This window comes from Muscardinus avellanarius (assembly GCF_963383645.1).
Source record: "Muscardinus avellanarius genome assembly, chromosome: 7".
NCBI classification, from domain to species: domain Eukaryota; kingdom Metazoa; phylum Chordata; class Mammalia; order Rodentia; family Gliridae; genus Muscardinus; species Muscardinus avellanarius.
Window position 1 is genome coordinate 72,698,267 of NC_137793.1, and position 16,897 is coordinate 72,715,163.

Here is a 16,897-nt window from a genome sequence, read left to right on the forward strand (position 1 = left end):
TAGCCTCGCTGGCTTAAGAGGCCCTGTTTCCAAATAAAATATAAAATAGGTCTGGGAGTGTAGCCTGAAGGTAGAAGGCCTGAGTTCCATCCCCAGGACCACCAATAAATAAATAAATAAATAAATAAATAAATAAATAAAATAAAAATAGTTTAAATCTCTTATTGACATAGGTCAGTTATACTCTCTTTACATAAAACAGCTACAATGAACTTTGTAAACATGAATGTCTTAATTATGATGAGACTGTTTATATTGCTATAATCAATGTACATTTTTAGCCTTTTCAAAGGAACACCAGTTTTAACTGTTTTGTTACCTCACCTTGTCACAGATCCATTTTCTAGGATCTTCACTGCGAAAGCGTTGTTCCCCAGAAGATTCAGGACTGTACTTGGTTGATATATGTATTGATGGTACATATTTTTCTTTTTTGTGGTAAGAAGAAAATGGCAAAAACCTGAAAGAATATTAAGATAATGTTCTTAATTTGTTTTCTAGGAATATTTTTTAAATTAGAATAAGTGGTATAGTGAAAAGAATATGTGGTATGAACCAGAATACATGGATTTCCTTTCAATCTTTGCCATCAAGTACCAGCATCACTGATGTCTATGAATCTTCATTTCCTGTTCTGCTAACAGAGACACTATATTTTTTCTCATAGAATTTTTGGGTTTCAAATACATTGTTAGTATAGACAATGTTAAAAAGTGAGTTCATGCCGGGCGTGGTGGCGCACACTTGTAATCCCCGCGCTTGGGAGGCAGAGACAGGAGGATCACGCAGGTTCAAAGCCAGCCAGTCACTGGCTTAGGAGACCCTGTTTCCAAATAAAAATATAAAAAATAAGTCTGGGAGTGTAGCTCGGAGGTAGAAGGGCTTCCAGGAACCCCAGTACCACCACCACCAAAAAAAAAGTGAATTCATAATGTAAGTACAAATAATTAATTTAAAAAATGGTATTCACCACGGCTCCCCCAAAAAACCCTCACAGCCAGCATAGAGAATTCTTATTAAAATGAATTTTCTTAAAATTTTATATTACCCCATGTGGTAAAAGTAATGAAGAGAGAGCTTTTGAGTTGACCACATCTCTATTCACATCTCAGCCCTGTCTTTGCTGGCTGTGTTCCTTATCATTACTTGATCACTATGAATCTTTACTTCCATATGGGGTTGTTATAAAAAATGAACAATTTAATATATATAAAAAGTAGACATGGAGGTTTAAAAGAACAAGTTAAGAAAAATGGCAGTGCCAAAAGTAGAAATAACATGTCAATCACTATCATCATCATCATCATCATCTTTAAATATTAGTATGATCAACAGAAGAACAAAGTGTGTGTGTGTGTGTGTGTGTGTGTGTGTGTTAGTGGAGATTGAACTCGGGGGTATTCTATCTCTGAGCTGTATCTTCAGCCCTTTATTATTGTTGTTGTTCTCCCTAGGTTGCTGGGGCTGGCCTCCTGTCTCAGCCTACCAAATACTGGGATTATAGGTACGTGCCATAATGCCCAGCTAAAACCAAACTTTTAAAACCCATCCAAATGATCAAACAGTATCAAGGATTGTGAAACATGATTAGTGTAACCTGGTAAACTGTTCAAATTCTTCACGGGAACCTACTGAAATAAGAATAAAGGAATAAGAAAAGGAAAAAAAAAAAAAAACCTCCTAACTCCACAAAATGGGAGAGGACAGAAGGTGAAAAACAGCAGATGAAAATCACAACAAATTTTTGGCAGGTAGAGAGAAGATTGCAAATTCCTAAATTATAGAGGAGTGTTAAGAAGTTTAAAATTTGTGCTGGGAATATAGGTCACTGGTGGAGTGTTTGCCTAGCATACCTGAGGTCCTGGGTTTGAGGTCCAGTTTCTCAACAAAACAGAGAAATAAGGCACTGTGTCCTGCACAACCCTAGAAAAGCTCAGACACTGAAGCTATAAAAGTTCAAATGAGGGATAATGCTGAAAACAGATAAAAGGTTTACATAGGGAGCCAACTCCCAGGTCCTTGTCCCATCCATGTGTCCATACAAAGAGCCTATTCTTTTTTCTTTTTATTTTATCATCTTTTTTTGCTTTAACATTATGCTTATTTATTTTTCTATTTAAATTTTGTTTTAATTTTTATACACTTTTATTGGTACACGATAATCTTATACCATAATGTACTTCACAGTGATAGGAACAATAATAGCCTATTCTTGGATAAATTTATACCAAAGAGCTCTGGTCTTGGGAAAAAAACAGACATAGCAGAAAACCAGAGAGAGGTATCAGATGGAACTACACAATTTTATTCCACAGTCTACCCCCTAAACACTCCCCTTGCTCAACTCTAACATCCTTCAAAAGTCTACTGGTATCTTCTCAGAGGACAGCGAGTTCCTAGGAACATGAGTTCAAGTCTCAGCGTTTAAGGATGTCTTAATTAAAAAGTCACATCACACTGCAGTTGGAAAGCCACTCTCACACACTGCTTCTGATCTAGTTTTTAGTCTCCTTTTTAATATAAATTTGAGAGTGGATTACTACTTAGAAAAATCAACATAAAAGGAATATGAAAAGCTAATCATAAAAGATAACCTAGAGGAAATAGACATTATAATGCAGGAAACAAGAGTAAACTCAGACATTTTTAATAAAGTCAAAGGATATATGGCATTAATGAAGAAACAGCTAGAATTTTTTAACAAAAAATTTATAAACAAAAATTAAAGAAATAAGAATTAGAATTTTTAAATAAAAGAAACATATGTAAAAAATAAGCTCTGGGAAATATATATAATTTATATATAAATTATGCCCTATATATCACATGTATAAATTATATGTGCATTATGTAATTTACATATATATAAATTATATTGAGAAACAATTTTAAATTATAATTGAAAAAATAAAGTGAAGTTCAAATATATTTACTGAACCATTACTATAAACCAAAATTTTCACACATATTATTTTATTTAATTAAGACAAAAAAGGATTTTTTAAAAAATTTAAATTCATTTAAAAACTTACTTTTTGCTGTTGTTTATTAATTTCCTAGAAAAATAATAAACTTAGGAAAGGAGCATTATTTCATACATCTCTGTATATTTTCTGATATTTATTTAAAACCTCCTTAATATTTTTTCTTAAGATAATGTCTTCTAATATTATTTAATATGAAAACAAATATATAAAATAGAGAGCTTTGAATTTTACAAAGTTGCAGAAGCATGGATTGCATCTGCTCCTGGGAAAAGAGCTCTCATGTAAGACAGATTAAGGTCCTTCCAGTGCTAATTTGCACATGGGATGGACATCGCATACACAAAAAATTAATGTGGCTCCAACATCTCTGACTATACAAAGGAGGTGCTGTGTGCTGACTGCCATGCATCCAGCTTTTATCATTTCTGAATTGCATTTTAATAGTACATTTTTCTTTTGTGCTTGTATAAAATTTGCTTTTTTGAGGGAATGGACAGCTGAGAAGACAAGGCTGAAAAATGGGATATTTCCCAGCCTGTGAATTAATTTTACTTTCATTTAGCCATAATGTTTCAGTGAAGTAATATGTATGCATACTCTTAAGTATATCTATGTTTGTGTACATGTATATTATATATATTAAAACTATTTAGATGTTTTAAAAATAATCTTTAAATAACATTTGTCTTCAAGTTAAGAAAGAAACTATTTAAATTTTTTAATAGGCTTTGATCAATAAAGTACAAACAATGGGTTTTCAGGACAAAGCCTAGTGGTAGAGTATTGGCGTAATGCTGTGATGCTCTGGGTTCAGCCTGCAGCACCTCAAAAAAGAGTGTAAATAGCTTTAAAAACCCTAAAAATCATAAATCACTTTAGCCTATAATCAAATTTTGATAGTTATAATTTTTAAAAAAGTTATTATTTACAAACTCTAAATACATACTAGTTGTACTTTATGCTTTCAGTTAGTAGTCTTCAATAAGCTGAATATCATGTTAAAATAAGAAAAAGATATGAATTTACATATTACTTTTATAATCTTGCCAAAGATATAGATCTTTGAAAAACTCTTAAAAATAACATGGAAATGGAGTGGTGAACACAGACAAGTCATTACTTGAGTGGGTAGACAGAGAATTGGTGGAGGTTCCAGGAAACAAAAAATATATTACAAAAATATACACTGAATACTAATACACTTCATAAAGCTTTCTGAATAATAACACCAGCAAATTATCCTTATCCTTTTTTCCTTATAACTCTCTTTCATTTCCCCTCTTCCACATAATCCTACTATAGTCATTCATAATTCTAGGTTTTCTGTGAACACACTTATGTCACTGACAGAGCATTCAAATCTTCAGCTGCTGACCTTCTATTTCCTGTTGATTCAAGCCTATTTCTTCAGCCTCGCTGTCAGGCTTCATTGAAAGCAGAGGTCTGTTCAGTCTCTGTTCAGTCTTCTCTACTCCATCCATGCTGTTCCATCAGCGCCATTTGCCTTTCTGTCTTTCTTTCCCATCCTACCTTGTGTCTCTGTGCATGCTCCCCCTCCTGCAATGTTAATACACACTCGATTCCTCTTTCATAACTCAGCTTTCCTAGACAAGGGAATGCACCCACTCCAACCCACATCGATGTCTTTATTGTCTAAAGATGTATTCATTGAACAAGAACTCAGAGAAATGTTTTTACGTACTAAGCGTTGTGAAAAACACATACTAAGGAAACACACCATGTAGAAGATGCAGTATATCTATGGAATTCACCCTGTGGCAAGGGTAGAAAATGAGACAAAATCACAAGTAGAATGCAGTAAATTCTGTGCCGAACACATGCACTGGAGGTGCTGAGTGCAGAGAGAAAAGCTGATGTATGCTTTTGCAGGTTTGTGTGTGAGGTTTTTTTTTGGGGGGGGGAGGGTTGCTGGCAGAGCGTTGGGAATGAGGCATGGAAAAAGCCTTTCCAGACTACCCATGCCAGAGTTGAACAGAGAAAGCCACATAGAGTTCATTAAGTTGGGATGCTGGTGAAGACTATTTTAAACAGAAAAAAACCAACCCAAACAAAGTAATATGTATGCATCCTCTTAAGTACCAATATTGGGCAATGGCTTCAAAATGTATTTGAAAATAGCTCTAGTATTAGATAGCCAGAGCTTGAGTGCAGGGAGGCACTCAGACAGGAAAGAGACCCTGCCTCAGTTGCTGGCACCAAGGAGAAGAACAGAGATAGCCCCAGGGCCATTTTTCATTGTAAAGATAAGCTAAAATTTCCCAAGGATATGGAAGGATGCCATAAGCCTTCGAGAGATCCCAGACTCAGATGATCAATTAACACATTTTGGGGTAGAGCAAAAGGCTTGGGGTCTGTAGGGAGACAGGGCAGGTCTCTAGGAAGGAATCCCCACATCAAAAGACCTGCCCCAGAAGGGGCAGATCTAGTTGGGTTAGATGACTATTGGTATAAAACTGTTCTGTATCCAAAAACCTTCGGTGACTTCTTTTCAAGTCACCCCACTATGTCACGCACTATGGCGTAGTGCTTTAATCTAAGTTATGTCCTATCTTTCCATCTTTGTACTAATAAAATCGCTTTAGCTGACAGCAAACAGAGAGTCTGGGCTATTCTTTTCTAAATAGCTCAGAAAGAGAACTCACGGCTACAGCTCAAACTGGTACAATTTCTCTGTACCAGTACCATAACACAAAGATTGAGGACATCTCAGAGAATAAAAGGAATGCTGAAGCAACAGACAAGGTTTCATACAGCTGCAAATGAGTTCTCAAGGAAACAAAGATCAGAACAGCCTTAGAGTGGAGAGGAGACTCCCTGTAAAGAATATGTATAGTACTACTCACAGAACTTTATAAATTACAAAACATTATTTTTACATATAAATTAATTCAAACTACTAAATATGCTTGTCCAGCCACAGTAGATTCTTTAATTAAATTACTTCAAAATGGGCATGGCAATGGAAATTATGCATGTTAAGGTACATGGCTATGGCCTATGTCTCTGACACCAAACATGCCGCCTCTCTGTTAAAGGACTTCTTGTACAATATATGCACTAAGTACAAAGCAGAATAAACTGCTTTAAATGCAGAATAAACATTTTATTACAAGTTAGAAATTTGGTTTCAGATGGCAATAAATTCTCCAGTGAGCTACTCAAGTGCATACAAATATGGCTTTTTTTTTTTTTTTTTTTTTTTTGTAGGCTGGAGACAGTAAAAATAGCAAGCTATAGCAAGTTGCAAGTTTCTCCCAAAATTTACAGCAAAGCTTTATATGGTCTCTCCCCCGCCCCCCCCCCTCTCTCTGGCACTAAAGATTGAACCCAGGGACATTCTACCTCCAAGCCCCACTCCCAGCCCTATTTTTTTTTTTCAAAACAGGCTCTCACTAGGTTGGTGAAAGCCTAACTCTTTTTGAGGCTGTCCTCAAACCTGCAATCCTCCAGTCTCAACCTCCCAAATACTTGGATTACAGGTGTGCACCACCACACCTGGCTTAATCCAACACTTTTTTTTTTTTTTTTTTACAGTACTGAGGAAGGAACCTAGCAGCATTTTACCTCCGAGCTATTTTACCCCATCCCTATTGTTTATTCTTTACTTTGAAACAGAGTCTCACTGAGTTGCAAACAGCCTCACTAAGTATAGTAGCCTAGTAACCTGTCCTCAAACCGCAATCCCTCTGTCTCAGCCTCCCAAATGCTGGGGTTACAAGTGTGAGCCACCACGCCCGGCTAATCCAATACTTTCTTTTTTTTTTTTTTTTTTTGTGGTACTGGGGTTCCTGGAAGCCCTTCTACCTCCGGGCTACACTCCCAGACCTATTTTTGCAGTTTTATTTGGAAACAGGGTCTCCTAAGCCAGAGCGCGGGGCTAGCTTCGAACCTGCGCGATCCTCCTGTCTCTGCCTCCCAAGCGCGGGGATTACAAGCGTGCGCCACCACGCCCGGCATCTAATCCAATACTTTCTAATGTGAAATTTGCTCTGGACTCTGCCCTCAATATCTTAATGACTAGCAAAAATCAGTGATATGATAAGAGAGAGATATTTTACTATTCAAATCTCCTGAGAGGACAGGAGAAACTTTCTAAAAAGAGGAGAACCTCATCATTAGAGCCACAGTCCCTTGTGGGGCCGATCCCAACAACCCACTTCCTTCTTAGCTGAAGAGAGAAATCAGAGAGTGGGAGGAGAAGGAAGGAGGAACAAAGGAAGCCTTTGGCTTCCTCTAGAAAGAGCTCCTCACAATGCTGAGATGGACACTCGTCTCCGGGTGTGGATTAAGTAAGTGCTGTGGTTTAGATCTGGAAAAGTCCCTCAAAGGCTTAGGAAAAGGCTTGTTAAAGGCTTGGTGGAATCCGTAAGGGGGGACCTTAGTGGGAGGTCTTAGGTCACTGGAGACAGTCCCTAGAAAGAGTAATGGGGCCACGTTCTCTTTTTCTGTCTCTTTTGTTTCTGGCTATGAAGCCAGGGCTTCCTCTCTCAGGCACTCCCACCACAACGCACTGCCTCACTATAGTCCCCCAAACAATGGGCCAACTAACCATGGATTGACATCTTCAACAGTGAGAGTCAGAATAAACTTTTCCTCTAATACTTTTCAGGTATTTTATTGTAGTAATAAAAAGCTAATACAATAAGCAAATATTAAAAGTATATAATAATGCCTTGATGACTTGATTAATAGTCAATTCAACTACAATATGTCTTAAATATCTGATGTATAAATCTTAGTATATGTTCAATATATTGTGCTAGACACTGTACATTAAAAGGCAAATAGATGGATGCCTCACAAAAAAACTCTTAAAATCAAACGAGGGAAAAAATAACTACAGCAATATAAAGTAAGGTGTGAAACTTAGTGAAAGAGGAAAAAAAAGTATAAAAACAAAGAGAGCTGAAGACAACATTTAATCTCAGCTTGAACAAATGGGTTTAAATTCATTAGAGAAAAATGAGAATTGAGGCTAGAGGTAAGATAACTGAATGAATACATGCTCAGGAGTAAATGATAGGAGCATGTATTGGTGAAACGGGGGTTTCTTCTGAGACCCCCCCCAAGATGAAATGGGGTTTTTTTGAGAAGAAACCTGGTGTTTCATCAAAGATAAAATGGAGTTTCTTGAAAAGAAACTCAGCATTTCCTTACAGGGTTCTTGTCTACGGTGAGCGAAGAATGACACCCGCAGACCTCAGGAAGGGGAGTAAATGGTTTATTGGAAGTAACAGGGAATGAGGAAAAGTGGCCAAACACCCTAAAGGGGCTGGAACTCTGGGGTCCAGCAGCTGCCCTCAGGACAATAGTTGAGAGTAGCCCAAGCTGAATTGCCTTCAGTTGCAGGCTGCTTTCTTCCAGAGTCCATGTGATCTGCCAGAAGGGAAAAGTGGCCGAACACCCCAAAGGGGCTATCGGGGCTCTGGTGTCCAGTAGCTGCCTTTAGGTCACTATCCGAGTGTCGCCCGAGCCAAGTGCCATCAGTTGCAAACTACTTTCTCCCAGGTTCCCCGCGATCTGCCAGAAAAGTGCAGGTCACCCCTAGGGGCCCTGGTCAGCCTTGATGTCCAGCAGAGGCCTTCAGGTCACTACCCGAGAGTAGCCTTAGCCACGTGCCCTCAATTGCACTCTGCCTTCTCTCAGGGCTAACACGACCTGCGAGAGATAGAACAGTTCCCCAAAAGGGGAAGGGGTCCCAAGAGGGAAAAACCCCATTTAATGGCCGGCTAGGGCCTTTGCCAATGTTTGCGTGTCCTCTTTTGGTTATGGTGACTTTGGGATTCTGGGAATTCTGGGAAGCAGCTCTCAGAATTTGCATAGGGTATATGCAAGTCCTTTGAAGAGTCTCCTTTCAGGAGTGCCAGACTTGTTCTGGTGGTGGCTCCTGGGTTTGTTGATTAGTAAACAGATGACTTTGTGAAACTTTGGTCCTTCTTATCTCTGAACCTTTGGAATTTCAGATATTTACTGAAACTCAGCTTTTTTCTACCGAGGCCTTTTCCCTATCTGCCTATTTCCTTCTACCTCCTCATTGGGGTCTTGTGAGTGTAGAGTTAACTCACAAATAAATTAAAACGTGAAAAATGCTCTTCACAAGGTGTTTGTGCTGGCTCTTACCAGAACAGGCTAGGCTTCAGCAGTTTCATCTTTCTTACTGAAAATCTTTTGAGAACATTATTCCAGTTAGAGAGACTGTTACCAAACCCTGGAACCATCAGCAGGGTTCCTTACCAGCTCCATCCCTGAGAGAGCACACCTGGGCCACAGCATCACACAGGTTACTAAGTCCTGGAATCAAGGCAAGAGGCTCATGCTCGCATTCCTCTCTCTGAAATGTGTCCTTGCATTATGCGCCTTGTGATCATTTGGTGCTGAGACAAGTCTGACACTTTCTACCTTTCATTGGGAGAGATTTCTTATTTATGAATTCTGAAACATATACAGAATTCGTACACAGTAAGTGACTATCAAACCATTCGTTTATGTGAGAAAAGAGAAACAAATATTTTTTCATTGTCTCAGAAGAGGCATATAACTATTTCATTTGCAAGTTTCAAAACCTCTTTTTTCTTTTTCTTTTCCTTCCTTTCTTCTATTTTTTGTTTTGTTTTGATTTTGATTTTTGGTACTGAGGCATGAGCTCAGGGGCATTTTACCTCCAAGCTATGTCCCCAGGCCTTTCTAATTTTTATTTTGAAACAGGATTTTGCTAAGTTTCTGAGGCTGGCTGTGAACCTTCTATTCTCCTGTCTCAACTTCCCCAGTACTGGTATTATAGGTCTGCACCACAGCACCCAGCAACACTTCTCTTCTTTATAAACAAACAAACAAACAAACAAACAAACAAACAAACAGAATGTAATGCAATAAGATGATAGCACAGCAAATAAAGTCTTATGAACTCTACTGCTTAAATCTTTGAGTAACTGAACTTCATATATTCAAGTAGTAGTTTGCTTCTAACTACCAAAAGAGCAACTGTAAAATGCTTTAGCATGCACTAATGATGAAATGCACTAAGGTTAAAATAATCTCTCGGGAAATCAAGAGTTTTACCTTCTATATGATATTAGTAGAAATTCTGCATCTTTTTTTTTTCTTAAAGTAGACACATTCTCAAAAGATTACAAGCTTCATTACTGAAAATGTTAACGACCTATGAGCAGCCCCTCTAATGCCAGCCATTATCAAGACTTCTCAAAAGGAATGCAGCACTGAGTGCTGGGCCTCATCCCCAAACCTTGGCTTAACTGGTGTATCTAAAATGCATGCAAAAGAGGGGGCAATGAGAAGGAGCTTTGTTGACAGTGCAAAACAGAGAAGTTCTTTAACTTGGGGTAAAGAAATAGGGGAAAAAATCCACACTAAGCCAATTAAAGGAATTTGTAATTTGATACAAAAATTTTAATGTGACAAGCAAAGATATCCAGGTTTTTTGTTTGATTTTTCTTCTCTTTTATTTCTTTTCTTTTCTTTTCTTTTCTTTTCTTTTCTTTTCTGGTCTGGGGATGAAACCCTGGGGGATTAGACCTCTGAGCTACAACCCCTGCCCTATTTTTTATTCTTTATTTTGAAACCGGGTCTCACTGAGTTGCAGAGGACCTCATTATGTAGCTGAGACTGTGAACCGCGATCCTTTGGTCTCAGCCTCTCGAATGCTGGAATTACAAGCATGTGCCACCACGCCCGGCTTCCTGTGTGTGTGTGTGTGTGTGTGTGTGTGTGTGTGTGTGTGTGTGTGTTAATGGGGATTGAACCCAGGAGCATTCTACTTTTAAGCTACATCCCCAGCCCTATTTTTTATTCTTTATTTTGAAACAGATTCTCACTAAGTTGCAGAGGGCCTCCTGAAGTGGCTGAGGCTGGCTACGAACTCAGATCCTCCTGTCTCAGCCTCCCAAATGCTGGGATTACAAGCATGTGCCACTACACCTGGCTTCCAGGTTTTAAAGCCTAGGGATTTTGTGAAAAAATTCAAAGAAGAAATATGAACAAAACAAGTTTAATTAATCTAATAAAATAATCAAGAAAAAATTTTCATGATATGAATGTACAGCTGCTCAAACATTATTCTTTGTTCTTTTCATCACTATTATAATATAGAAAGCAAAAAATTTAATGTTTCGAGAGCTGAGTTACAATCATTGCATGTCTGGTCTCATTATCATATGACTCAGTTCATATTAACTAATCATAGGCTTTTTTAAGATAAGGCATTTTTAAAGAATACAAATTTGAAATGTAAAAACTATTTTAGTTGTATTTAAAATAGGATGAGATATTTTATAATTAATATGTATCATTAATAATTTTAGCCCTTCTTAAAAACCAAGCCAACTATCCAGTTCATAGAAAGGGCCATAAAATACCAAAATCTTTTCCTTTATAATATGGAATAGATTACAAGTTTTAGAAAAAGGTTAGCAAATAATAAGTCTCTTTTTCATTATGTTATACATGAGAAATATCAAATGTTTTCACTGTATGTATTAGCCATGCAAATTTCCAGGCAAACCTAATACATAAGATAATTTATACCAATAAAAATATTTAAAAACATTCTACTAATCTATTAAAATGTTTTAGATCGGTGTAACTTTTGTCAGACAGTAATAAAATGGGCAACAATATGGAACAGAAACTGAAATTCATCTATGGATGAGGATCATCTTCACAGATTTTAATGTAACCATAGCTATAAATGTTTAATATGTAAAGTATTTTATGTTTTGAGTAGAATTAACAGGATAAAATTAAAACATATTAACTATTGCAATATTGGCAGCACAGGTCTCTCCTTCAGGGTGGAGACAGAAATGCAATATTTAAATGTTAAGAATGCAAGTGGCAGATTACCTGTTTAACTAAACAGTGAGCTTGTATTATAAACTTCCAAATTTAAATGAGAAGGCATTTTTTGCCTGTCTCCTTATATTTTTCTTAGCTGAAGAGAAATAGATTTCCCCGGATTTTATATTTTGAGTATTATTATTATTGTTATTGTTTTAATTACTAGTGATGAGGTTCAAGGCATCTGGGCTTATTAATTTTATTACATCTGTGCAACAATTTTCTGGTATACGTTTTGTAGAGGAAACTACTTTTCTCTAGCTGATTGTGGAAAGACCTTTAAAAATATCTATTTAAAAACAGATCAGGGTGCTCTGTCCATGTATTTTTCTACCACACTAAACTTGAATATGATGTATGGTTATGTGGCACCAATGAAAGTCTATTTAAAAAGTAGATACAGGTTGAGTATCCCTTATCCAGAACGCTTGGAGTCAGACATGTTTTGGATTTCAGAATTTTTCAGATTTTGGAATATTTACATATATATAATGAGGTCCCTTGGGGATGGAACCCAAGGCTAAACATAATATTCACTTATGATTCATATACATCTTTTACACATAGTTTATGGTAATTTTAAACAGTATGTTTAATATACCTGCATTTTTACTGCAACCTATCCCTTGGGGTCAGGTATGAAATTTTCCACTTGTGATGTTACATCTGCACTCAAAAATGTTTCAGATTTTGTAGCATTTTAGATTTTAGACTTTCAGATTTGGGACACTCAACCTGTACTAAATTTAAATGCCCCAGCAAGTAGAGTTCACATAAACTTTTCTTAGGCCACTTACAACATCATATTATTTAACTTAAGTTTCCCAAATGGCTAAAATTGTGAGCTCAAATGTTTTAAGGTTGTAAACAACAGATATTTAAGGAGGTAAATAAGATAATGAGAAACACTTATTAAATAATTCTTAAGAAGGTCTGGAAATAAGTCAAAACTGACACAAAAAAACACTAAAGAAAACCAAACATGCTTTATGCTCATATCCACAGCAGCAGATACAAAACCACTCTCTAAATGAGGGGATTCCACAGCCAACTAGATCATGAAATCAGGAACTTTTTGTTCACTGCTATTTTCTCAGTGCCTAATGTAGAACCTGGCACATAGTAGGCCTTCAGTAACATTTGTTGAATGAAGGAGTACAGTTTCAAATGGTGTATCTTATATTTCTTCTCACTGATGTTCATACAAAACAAAGGTATATTTAAGACTGGGAAACTCATAAGTGCCAAAAATCTTTTTAACTGTTTTTAATGTATTTTCCCAAACTTATTAGACAGAAGGTTCATTAATATTTTTCAAATGAATGTTTTAATGGACATTTTGGAAAATGTCACTCATAGTAAGAGAACCAAACAGTATAGGCCTATTATTACAACTGCTAGTGTAATGTAATAAATGTCAATGTGTAATCGTAATTGAACCCATTTGCTTTTGCTTGACTTTGTGTTCAGTGAGAATGATTTCTATGGTCAGATATATAGAACAAAACAAATAAAGCGTAGTTCTAGCTAAAGAGTCAAAATTCAGTAAGCAAAAATACTGAGCACCTGCTATGTGTCAACGATTGTTCTAAATGGCAGAGAGCATGTCATGGGGTCTGATACTGAGCTTCTCATCTAGAACAGAGTGTAAGTTCTCTTCCCAGAAGCATCAAGCAGGTGACACAAATGAGTCACATGTAAGAACAGAAGGGTCTATGTGCTAATCGATTTTTGCCAGGTAAGACCATGGGACCATTGTTGGCAGATCTCCTGATTTTTAACATAAGGCAAAAATCTGCATTTTAAAGATATTTACTTGCCATTCTAATTACTTTTTTTTTTTTTTTTTTGCAGAACTGGGGATAAAACCCAGGGACATTCTACCTCTGAGCTATACCTCCAGTCCTATTTTTTAATCTTTATTTTGAAACAGGGTCTCACTACATTGCAGAGGGCCTCATTAGCTGAAGCTGGCTGCGAACCTGTGATCATCCTGTCTCAGTCTCTCCATGTACTGGGATTACATGTGTGTGCCACCACACCCAGCTCTAGTTAATTTTTGATTCCTTTAATTTTTAGAAAATTATGAGATCAGTGCCAGGCAAGAAGCTCAGTATTAGAGCCTTACCTAGCATGTGTCAGTCTCTGGATTGATCCCCCAACACTAGAAAAAAAAAAAAAAACTTTAAGATTATGGGATTCAAATATAATGCCTGGATGCTGTATGCAGCTTACAAACTAATAGTTTAGAATTCTAAATATAGGTTTAGAATTTATAAGTATCTAGTCCTCTCAGGGGCTTCAAAGTCTCCGACAAGATAATTATACGATATCATCAAATTAGTTATTCTTAAGATATTATGAATGTAACAAAGATATATCAAAATGACTTTAAAAGCAGAAGAATATAGACTTTCCAATATGTGATGGCTAGATGTGAAATCCTAGAAAGATTCTAAAATGCATTATTAGAATAAAATTCTACAAAAGTGCCATTATGAAATTATATATATATATATATATATATATATATATATATATATATATCTGTACGTGATATGTTATATATGTGTGTATATATTATACCACATATTATCATGGATTAAGAGTCATAGTTTAGAAAAGATATATCAGAAGTCTGACAAAGAATTTGATGAGCTCTTTTATTATTTTCTAAGGAAAATATAGGAGAAATAAGAACTAGGAAGGAGTTAAAGGAGAAAGCAAAAGCTATGAATGAATGACATCTCCCTAGCCAAATATAATAGATTTGTTTAGTACTCACTGAGCCTGAAGCTCTTGTCAAACTGTTTATCCACTCTCTGTAGTGAATCATCTTCTCTTGGTATGCACAATAATTCCCAGTTTTCTCTCTTGCTTTCTCAGATTCTTGACTTATTTTCTGCCAAGAGTTTAAAGTAACCAGAACTGTGCATTATACTATCTTGGGTATATGTTATATATATATATATATATATATATATATATATATATATATATATATATATATATGTATACTGAGCTGAGCTATCTGTGATTGAAACTCAGGAACTCATTTGTATAAAATATAAAACCTCAAGATGATGCAGTTAAAGCAACCCTGACTACGAATCCCTGCACTAACATTAAAGCCATTCCCTCAAATCTGTACTCAATCTTCTCTGTAGTTTCTCCTATAGAATTCTTCTACAACCAAGGGTTTAAGAATCATCTCTGTGTTGATGATTTGATGATTTCTAAATCTTTATCTCCACCTACAATGTCTTTTTTAAACTCAAGAACAGTATTTTTCAAATACTCACTAGGAATATTTCCCTACATGCACAATAAGAACCTCAAGTAAAGTTGATCCCAAATGAAATGCATATCAATCTTGCAATGCCTCTTGTGTTTTTTTCTTAGCTAAATAAATATATCACTAGGTAGCCATTCACCTAAGTCAGAAACCACCAAGTCCTGCCTCTGTTCTCCTTAATCCAGAGATGCTTGCTCACCTCCCTAATTTCATTAAACACTGTACTAGCTATAATATAATATACCCTCCCCCAGACTACACATGGCCTATTCATGTGTTAATGTAACAAAGCCACAGATTAACACATACTTACCAAGTTCATTCTGTGTTCCAAGCCTCTGACTTGAGAGGTCCCATTTGAGAATATGAATTGTAAAAAAAAAAAAAAAAAAAATTCTCTCAGGAATGTGAATTGAAAAACAGAATTAGCTATGAGTTCTAGAACTGGTTATGTTAACTAGCTCTGGGATGGTAACTAAGTACAAGTTAAAGATTTGTGGGGGAAAATTATGATTTATGAGTCATCAGATAAAGGTAGTCAGTAGAGAGAAACAGAAAAGCAGATATGCCACCAAAGAGAGAAAATTGTGTCTCTAGAGAGCCCAAGATAGTCATTTTAGTCCAGTTTTTCTTTCTTTTCATATCTCCAGAAGATTCCTTAATATGTTTTTAAAATGTTCCTAATTCATGGGTTACTTTGAATGGATCTCAGAACTTTGTTGGTGGCAAGAATGAGAGAGGAAGTCTGGGTTGGAGCCAGCATATTATAAGGGTTGTGTGTACCATGATAAAGTATTCCAACTTTACCCTGAAAGACATCCTAAAACCTGATGAACCCAGTTTAAGAGAGATAGCATAGAGATATTACTCTACTGGCTATGTATATGGTTTAGAAATAAAAGTCACTGAGTCAGAGACAAGTTAGGAGACTATTACCATAGTTCAGTTCACAGATAAAGAGGACTTGCAATAGAATGGAGACATTGGTAATTGAGAAAACAAAAATGCTGACAAAGTGTTTTATAGATAGACTCCAAGAAACCCTAAACAAGACTTGGAGGGCAAGGTGATGTGGTGTGGATGGTATGGCCAGGAATACAGATGCCACTTTTTATGAGATGCCAAAGCTATAAGCTGAATTTCACAAGACACCTCAGAGAGCAGACTGAACCCCCATAAGCTATGCACATTAAACACAGGCATCACCCTGTCCATGCCACCTTCTCTCTGCACTGTCCTTGCTTTGTCTAGCTTATCTGTGCCCCAGAGCATGTATGATACAATTTGCACAGTAACTACCTCTCCTATTACTGCTTGTTTGGAGTATTCTGTGTTAATGGGGTTGACTAATTTAGTATTTTAACTTAAAAATTTCTATTCAGCCTTCAAGTCTCTTCAGACCCTCCACACTTTTGAATCCTAAATTGAAATATATTATGAATTATATGAGAATGCAGTAGGGCTATGATAAAGGAAAATCGGGGACGTAACAATGCCAGACCAATAAAAGGATGCATGTGGGTATGATACATAGGGCTGAAATTCCCTATGCACCCCAAGTTGGCTCAAAGTTAATTGATAAAGCTTTCCTTACTGTATGTTTGGTCTTGTATTAGGAAGAGTGATTTAAATATGACAAAACCTAACAAGAAAGAGTAAAAATGTCTTTGTATGACTTGTTTGACTGCATACATTATAAGTATACTTAATACTACTCTCAGACATATCAGATTATCAAATT

The 16,897-nt window shown here is 36.3% G+C and overlaps 1 protein-coding gene across 1 annotated transcript in view; it reads right to left on the minus strand.

Annotated features, from left to right (window-relative positions):
* SPATA17 (spermatogenesis associated 17) overlaps positions 1-16,897 on the minus strand; it is a gene marked incomplete at both ends in the record, with an annotated part of 225,758 nt that overhangs the window by 61,017 nt on the left and 147,844 nt on the right. Inside the window, one exon of the mRNA XM_080699466.1 lies at positions 325-460. Coding sequence (XP_080555592.1) covers positions 325-460 — 136 coding nt within the window. The remainder of the gene's footprint in view (positions 1-324; positions 461-16,897) is intronic.